The sequence below is a fragment of the Falco punctatus genome (assembly GCF_963210335.1).
Source record: "Falco punctatus genome assembly, chromosome: 1".
In the NCBI taxonomy this organism is placed as follows: Eukaryota; Metazoa; Chordata; class Aves; order Falconiformes; family Falconidae; genus Falco; species Falco punctatus.
This window is the reverse complement of record NC_137580.1, coordinates 98521941-98530928: the sequence shown is the minus strand read 5'-3', so window position 1 is coordinate 98530928 and position 8988 is coordinate 98521941. Positions and strand designations below refer to the sequence as shown.

Here is an 8988-nt window from a genome sequence, read left to right as displayed (position 1 = left end):
ATAACTGTAAAACCCAGCCCCGTTGGGGTTGTGTGAGGTGCTCTGGCTGGCAGAGTCTCCCTGGGGATATGCCTGGGGGGCTGCAGAGGGGGGAGGGTTATCTCCATTACTCGTCCAGCCCTGCAGGGAATGTATTTTGGCACAGACTTGGAACTGGGCTTGTGATTGTTCCAGAGCCTGCGTCTTGTATCAGTTAGCCAGAGCAGATGTGTGGCTTCCATCACAGATGATTTATTTAATCAAATGCAGATGTAAAACACATGTGAACTGCTGGGTCCGGATCCACACTTGTTGCGAGGTGAGTAGGAGTCCATAAGTTGGAGCAGCAGGAAAACAAGTCTTCTCCTCAAGGACACGCACTGCGAAATCTGCTGCTCCAGGCACGTCCCTCCTTCCTCTCCTGCCCCAGCTCTGCCTGGGTTTGGTTTAACCTGGCATCTCTCATCTACAGGAAGATGGCAGATAAAGGTCCTCTGCTGACAGTTTAAATTCTCACACTTTAATCTGTGGATGTTGAAGTGCTATATAAACATATATACTAAAAAACTCCCCTCATCCTGCCTTGGTAGCACCTAAGTGGACTCGAGGCTAGTAAAAAATACTAGCACTGACAGAAATTCCCAATGTCAGTAGGCTTCCAGGTGCCCAGCAGGAACCAGTTTTATGCTTTTAGCAGAAGAGAGCACGGTAAATTTTAGCAGCTTGTCTTGGAACCTAACGCTGCCAGTAAGGCGGGATAAAGCCTGCCAGGAAATACCTGTGAGGTTGAGGGAGGGGAGCAAACCAGCGTAAATACAGCTTCAGTGAGCAGCTTCGCTGACTGCACTTCACAAGGCATGGGGGTGAACCTGTTAAACAGAGACCATCTCCCATGATGGACGTTTTTTAGACATTAAAAATTCATTGCTCTGAGACACAAAATGCATCCAGCCGTGAAGCAAGTGAAATGATGCACTGCTGGAAGCGAGCAGCGCCTGCCCGTGCCCACCAAGCCCACAGAGCTACCCAGGGTCACGGGCTGGTGGCAGCACAATCGGTAAATGGCTCCTGGGAAGTACTCCGTAATCAGCGTGGAAGCTGTTTCTAACAGGCAGTGTTGAGGATTATCTGTTTTGCTTCATCTTCCATCCCCCTCACCCTTCATCCAACACCCGGTCCCAAAGGCTGAGTGGAGGGGGCTGGGTGGTGGCTCCAGTTACCCACAGGAGCTGCTTGGGCAGAAGCACCATGTCTGCAGGCAGCTTTGGAGTAAGGCAGAGGGTGGCAAAGTACCAGCCCTGCCAGCCCTTGGGAGCCGCCTGCTGCAGAAGAGGGGGTTGGAGGTGCAGCAATGGTGAGGTGCTCCAGCCCCACATGGAGGGGTCTCAGGCCACAGGACAGGTGGCTTCCCCCACCTGCCAGGGCAGCAGCAGGACACACTGTGGTGGGAGGTGGCCCCCAGCAGCAGGCAGGAGCTTTCTGCTCCACAGCACTCACCCCTTCTGCCTGGTTCTATCCGTGGCAGCACCTCAGTGATCCCAAGGGGTCCAGTGCTCTACTGCATCAGGGCAGGGAAAGTGGGATCCATGCCACCACTGCCTCCTCCCCCTGCCCCAATCACAGCCCTTGCTTCAAAGGGAGGAATTAAAAAGATGTCCAGGCAGCAAAAGGATTAAATTTATAGCTGACTTCCTTATTTAGTTGAATTTTTATTTCTTTTGGCAAAGCTCTTGCTTTCAGTAGCTACTAAAATGGTTGGTTATCAGTTGTCACACTTAAAGTGCTTGTCTAGGAGCACAGAAAATGCATTTCTAATGCTGGATATCACAAGTGAAACTGGACTGAGCATCCCTGATAACCTGAGATACCTCAGGGGAGGTAGCATGTATCACTGACAGTTCTGCTTCATCTACAACTGGGAGCAGCTCCTGAAGAAGCAACAGCCTCAGTTGGGAACAGGCCACCTCCAGCAGCTCAGTCTCCAACATCACACTCACAGGAACACATGCATTGCCTAGGAGTGCTGCAGCACCAAGGAGACACAGTCCCATCACTTAACATGTTTAGCTTTCTACCGTGCTGCCTGTTCAAGGCCAGGTGTCTGCATGGGAACAGGGAGAACTGCCACAGAGGACAGGGGGGAGGCTGTGCACCCCCAGCACAGGGTGCGAGGAGTCAGGCTTCCACAGGTGCTGCTTTCAACTCCTCCAGGCTTGTTCCTGTAAACTAGGTCTTTGACTTCTAGGCTAGAAAACGTAGAGCTGAGTTTTAAAGAAATGAAACTTCACATTAAAAAATGAAATTAAGTACAGCAGAAATAATTGCATATGAAGTGCCAGTAATATGGACAAAAGCAATGCAAAACCATGGATCAAATTCTCGCTTGCCTGCTTGCTTTTTAGACTAGATGCTAGGTACTAAGCGTTCTCTTGCAGTCATCCCTATTTGCCAGCTTGAACATAAAGCAACTTATTCTCCAGACTACTTAAAGTTTTATCTTCCCAGTCCAAGTTTCTGCTGTACTGCACAGCTGTAGTTTTACTGCTATCCAGTACTCAGGTAGAATGCTTTAACACAAGCTACATTAAATTTGTAACCCAAAGCAAACCCTTGAATGTTAGTGACCAACACCCTCCAGTCCCATCACCTGTTTCCTTCCCTCCCCCACCTCAAGTTATTTTTGTCACAATTTCACACAAGACACAAAATAGCACAGAAACCAAGACCAGTTGTACCAACACCTGGAACAGCTCACTTCTGTATGTAGTTTCAGTTTCTTATCTCGCTCCAGTTTAAGTGGTTTTAATACTGTCATATTGGAACAAATAGATGGATAAGGGCAACAGAAAAGAGTCCTCCTGTGATATTTGAGATTAGCTCCTGCAAAGCTACTTCATGCTTCAGCAATTCCTGCAGTAACACAGAATCTGCACCTCTTTCACCACATATTTCTCACACTGCTTCACCAACACCAGCCACCACTTTAAGCGCACCCACCTTCACTCAGACCAAGCATTTTGCACAGTATTAACTGGCCAATGGCAAATACTACAGTAATTTTATTCAGACATCAAGCTACTGCCATCTGTGTTCCCCATTCAGGCTGCAGATTTTGCTCTAGCTGCTTCGGCCATCATACAGACCCATCTACCTTCAATGGAATTTGCACCCCAGAAAGCTGCTGAAGCATCCAGCTGCTTACGCCAAAGTGCTGCTGGATTGCTGCATTGAGGTGGTTTAAGTACAAGACACCAAGAGACCCAGTCTTCTAAAATTTCTATACAGTTTTGAATTCTATAAGGCCCAGATACTCTCCCCTCCCCACTGAGATCCAAGGCAAAAAAGAGTCAGTGAGCTGCACTGCACTTTAATTGCACCAATACAGTTAAATATTAAATGGAGAAAGCAACTCTACATAGCAAATGGAAAACAAGCATTTACATAGTAAATCTGTAAGACATACAGACTATTCAGTCTTAACCCAGTTGTCTATACAGGAACATCCCACTACAGTTTCCTGTGTTAAAATAATTTTAAGTGGGAAACAAAATGAACATTTTCAGGTTCACACAGAATTGGCAAGTTACTGAGAAACAAACTTTCCTCCCTCATGAGCCAATACTGATGGGGTGGGTGGGAGGACAGGACACCCTAGACTTCCTCCATACCAGGAGAAGCACATTGGCCATCACTCCATCTACTAGCATGGACTGAAGTGAGCAATGCTGTTCTGAATACACTTCATTCCACACCCCACAAAGGGGCATTTATCCCATTATCCTGCCAGGATAATTTTCCAAGGGAGTTAACACTACAAGTTAGACACTGACCAGTTGGCACTACAAAGCTAGACACTGATCAGTTGGGGAAAAAGTTCATTGGCAAAGCTATCCTCCCACGCATGGTCAGTGTCAAGTGGAGAGGACATGTCACTGAAGGGTGACAGGGATCCTTCATACCCAGAGTCACTACAGGCATCCAACAGAGAGCTTGAAGCTGCAAGGCTATAGTGAGAGGAAAGCAGATGAGAGATGCCCAGTTCAGGCATGAAGCTGTCTACAGGTTCTTCTTTCACAGATACTGGGATCTCAGGGATAGCTTTGTCTTCAGGTGGAGAGAGAGATACTTCCTCAATTTTCACTAGCATATCGGTTTGGTCACCCATTTTAACAGGAATCTCCAGTATTAGGGGCTTTGTGTACACATGATCAAACCTTATCAGTTCATTAATGGCCTCCAGCTTAGCTGATGAGGACCCCAAAGAGGGAGAGGAGGAGGTTGGTATGGAATTTGTTTCTCCACAGATGTCTTCCTCCAGCTTTTCCAGGCACATTGACTCTGAACCAGCGTATGTGAGAAGCATCTCTGGGTCCAGACAGTCCAGAAAGCCCAGTAGGAGATCAGACTGCAGAATGAAAGAACGGTTTAGGAAGACAGCCTACTACTGTTACAGCAAGGCATCAGTTGCAAAATCTATTGACACTCATCTGAAAGTTAAAATGCGCTAATGGGATCATGGACCTAGGAATTTTACCAAGATCACCATCAGAACAGTTAAAGCAATTCCTCATCTCAGGTTTTTTTTTTTCTTTAAAAGGTACTGGCAACCTACATGCATTTGATGTTCACTGCCTTTATCAAACTCCTCAGGACCTTGGACCCATCAGGTACAACCACCACACTACCTGCTGGCTCCACAGAGCCAGTACCAAAACCCAGTTTAAGCAGATCTGCCCACGACCAAAGGTGGTGCAGTTGTTACGGGTTTTTGTTGGGGGGTGGGTTGGTTTGGGTTTAATTGGTCTTTTTTTTTTTTAAAGTGAAAGATGCCTGTCCTTACATTTCTGGAAGTTATTCATAAGGGGCAAGCTTTAAGTCTGAACAGCTTTGCTAAGTGCCAGCTCATCAGCAAAATTATGAAGTCTACTTTCAACAACAGGAAAAGCACAGTATGCTTTTGTTATTTGTACACTGTTGCTGTAAGTGCCACCAGGCTGTTTCAGGCAATATCCTCTTAAGATTTTATGGAAACTGGACTTGAATCAGTTGCGTGAACTCCTGTACTCACTGGATACAGCCCAACACAGCTGTTCTGAGCCACAGGTATGGCACTCCAAGACTTAGAAACCAAGCCAACTATAGAAAATTACTTTATGTCAAGAAGTTACAACACTACTATTAGATCCACAGTGGTTCCGAGTTTTGTGTGCATTTTAGATAGGAATGGATGCTTACCTTAGAGTCTGAATCACTGTCATCAGAATCCATGTGGAAGTTATCAGAAGTGGTGACTGCTGGGCCTGCACCTGCTGCAGAGGAACACGTAGTCTGAGTGCTGCGGACTCAGCGGACCCGGTCACCAATCTAATCTCATCCACCTGTGATTCCTTTACAACCTGCAGGCAAGGATAAAACCCAGTCAGTCACCACAGAGATTCTAGCAGACAGTACAGCACATAACCCTGAAGATCATGGTCTTCCTGCAAGAACTTCCAACATCAGGTGCTCCACTGGCTTTGGCAGCAGGAACCCGAGGGTAGCCTCAAGGCCCACGTGTTTGCAGATTTGTTTTGTTCACTGCTTAAATGAAAGCCTGACACCTTCCACTATGCCCCGGTCTTCAGAGACAGCTGTATACGACGGACAGTTACTACTTCACTTCTAGAACAGATTGTAGACCAGCAGATGAAACTGCCTCGCAACAGCTTGGGACCAGGCAGTGGGCTGCCCCCCACCCGCTGTGGGCAGGCATCCCGAGCATCCCCGGGACCCCCAGCCCCTGGACCCCCGCGGGGAGGGGGCGAGGGGGCTGCCAGCGCGGCGGCGGGCTCACCTGGGGCTCACTCCCCTCCTCCACCTTCAGAGCATCCAGGCCCAGGCGGCAGCGAAGCTCCTGGTTCTCCAACGCCAGGTTACATGTCTTCTCCCGCAGGAGCTGGTTCTCCAGCAGCAGCCTCTGGTTCTGCGGAGAGCCGTGAGGCAGGGCGGCCCCGGGCCCATGCCCGGCTCCCCCCGGGCCCACGCCGGCCCCCTCCAACCCCGACCCCTACCTCCTCCTCCAGCTCCACCACCTGCTGCTCCAGCTCCGTCATCCGCGCCTTCTTCCTGTCCCGGGCGCTCTGCGCCGCCACCCGGTTCTTCAGCTTCCTGCGGGGCAGGGCGGCTGTCAGCGCAGCTGCCAGCGCGGCGGGGCCCCGCCGCCGGCCCCCACTCACCTGCGCAGCGCCTTCTCCTCCGGGCTCAGGTGCGTCAGCCGCTGCCGCTTGCGGGCCGGCTGCGGCGCCTCCAGGCCCGGCGGGCTGGCTCCCGCCGGCAGGACGACGGAGAGGTGGCGGCCGGCCGCGGGGGGCTCGGCCGCTTTGCCGGGGATGAGGAGCAGCCGGGGGGCCGCGGTACCGGGCAGCGCGGCCATGGCGGGCGCGGACGGAGCGGGACGAGCGGCGCTGCCCGGCACCACAGCTTACAGCCGTCTGCGCCCCCGCCCGCCCCGCCCGGCTTTCTACTATCGTGGCTCTTCCCCATTGGCCGGAGCCGTATGACGACACGCCCCGGGTGGCCCGTGATTGGTCCGAGGCCGAAAGCAAGGGGAAGGGAGGGTAATTGCATCAGCCGAGGGGGTTGGGGCTTGGTGAGGTGTCAGCGCGGGCGGAGGGGCGGGGCCGCCAGGGCTCGCGGGGGCGTGCGGGCCACTCGGCTCGGCTCGGCTCGGCTCGGCCCCCGCTCGGTTCGACTCAGCACCGCTCGCTGCCTGAGGCTCCCTGAGGCGCCTGGAGGAGGGACCGGCCGCGGGCGGTTGCCTCTGCCCTGCAGCCACCTTACCTGAGGCGATCTGTCCCACACAGCCAGCGCGGGATCCGAGGGGGAGGGACAGCTGCTGAGGAGCCCGAGTGCCGAGGACGGGCTGTAACTTGCCATGAGGGTGGGCTCAAGAACGAGGGAGCAGGGAGAAGTCGGCGCCTGATCGCAGAAGCTGCCGTGAGCGCGCAGAAGCGCCTCGGGGGCTGCACTTGGCATCCAGCCTGTCCCAGTGCAGCAAGTACATTAGTTACCTGAGCAAATGGGTGAAGTGGCAGTGCGGGCGTGGAGTGAAACACGGGCACTTGGTGATGGCCAGAGAAGGCCTCGAAGGCCGCGCCGCAGGTGGCAGCCGCGCGTGTCCTGGAGCGCTGGCCTCCACGGCCTCCCCACAGCTCCCCCTCGTCTTGCTCGTGGCAGTTGCCTGCAACCTGAGTAGTTATGAAATGTTGAAACTATGGCTACTTACACGTCTTTCTGAAATCCATTTGGACGCTGAATTTAAATCAGTTAAGATGTTAAACTGTAAAGGAAAAACACCAGGTTTAAAAGTTCAAAGGCGCTGGTGTGCTGGTTTGGCTTTACTCCAGCGCTGGAGTCCTGCCAGGCTTTCATGATAGGAAGAACAAACTCTGCGTTTTTAAGTTTGTGTTTGTTCTTTCCTTACTCACTGCAGCATGACATTTAGTTAAGGCTGAGAGTTCACCTTTCTACTTTGACACCTTTGTGAAAAATGCGGCAACTTTTTGATAAGTCTTTTAGTCTGAGTGCAAAAAAACTGTTTGTTCTAGTCCTGCTAAGCCCCTTGGATACCCGTCATTGGAAACTATCTGCTTCTCCTTTGTACATCGCTTTTTGGTTTGGGCATGTGTTTCTTCTGTAATTCTAATTCCCAATTAAAAACTCATTACTGTTATCTAACAAAACGCAGGTCCTGTATTAATATCTTTTCCTGATTTCAGACATTCATTTCAAGTAAGTTGCCCTGTTTTACAACAAAAAAATTGAACGGGCTGTCCCTGCTTGTGCTGCTTTGTGATATTTATAGCCATACTGCTGAGACTAGCTGTGATGTGATTTGTCATATAGATACTCAGATTTCTTAGCATTATGGCTGAAGAAAGATCCTAACTTTCTGCCTGTACGTGATTTTATTTTCCTATTGCATTTTATATGGAGCCAGAACAAAAGCATCTTTCTCCTTTTGCAACAAACAATTGTGATCGTGAGTAAACTTCAGAAGTGCAGAGACATATATACTAGTAGTGGTATATGAGTCACTTCGCAGTGTCCATACTCACTGACTGTAATAATGGCACTCATTAACATGTCTAGCATTGGCAACAATAGCTGGCAAAAGAAGGGCATGACACCCTGCAGTCTAGTCCTGTTGATTAATTTTAGTAGTACTGCTAGGACTAGCTGTGATGTAGTTACTGAGAACACATTTAGGCTCACAAATAGTACATTACTACCATTAGGATACATAAAGCCCTTTGTTAAATAGAGGGTTAAGTCACTGGGTAAAAAAGTGGCAAAGGAAAATTCAATAAAGCTGGTATTGTACTGAGACACCCTTTCAGAAAGCTTTAAAAGACTTCAAGGTTCATTCTGATTTCCACCTTTTTTTTTTTCCCCAAAAAAACCCTCACTGTTTAAACATTCCAGTTTTTGTGTTTTTCTTTTTTTCACTCATTGGATTGAAGCCTGTGATCCACATGACAGTGCTGTAGTTACTCAAGAATGCTTCTCACCCTGTTTTTTAGTGCAGCACAACCATCTATCTAAAGGATGTGCCAATGAGGATACTGTTGGCTGTTCTGCCAGAAACATTAGTTCCTGCTAACATAGCTTTACGTAGTATGTTCCAGGTGGCCAAGCCACTGGAGGAAATAATTTTGTTTAACAAAGGTGGAGAGGTTTTGCCCTTGTGTAATATTAGATGCAGAGAAAGAAATGCGAGCTGAATGTTATCTGCGTATGAAAAAAAAAAAGGGGGAATAGAGGAGGGAAAGAAAATGGAAGAGGGTGTAGAGAAAAGGTAGCTTAACTAACAAGCATGGTCTGAGAAAGAGCTTGTTTGCCCAATGTGCCTCTGAAAACTCTTGGAAAGTGGCCCAGGGCGGCGTCAACAGCTGGAGTATTCCCAGATCTGTATCAATAGCTGATTAAAAGAAAAAGGGAACTGTTCTGCAGCCTAAAATAAGGTTATTC

At 49.7% G+C, this 8988-nt stretch overlaps 1 protein-coding gene across 1 annotated transcript; it reads right to left on the bottom strand.

Moving 5' to 3' along the window:
* Positions 1 to 4059: 4059 nt before the first annotated feature.
* XBP1 (X-box binding protein 1) lies at positions 4060 to 6471 on the bottom strand. Its single transcript, XM_080405858.1, has 5 exons — positions 6195 to 6471; positions 6030 to 6126; positions 5813 to 5941; positions 5215 to 5375; positions 4060 to 4384 (listed from the first exon to the last, which is right to left on the bottom strand). The coding sequence occupies exons 1-5, from the start codon at positions 6389 to 6391 to the stop codon at positions 4198 to 4200; spliced, it is 771 nt and encodes a 256-aa protein (XP_080261984.1). The 5' UTR covers positions 6392 to 6471; the 3' UTR covers positions 4060 to 4197.
* Positions 6472 to 8988: the final 2517 nt, after the last annotated feature.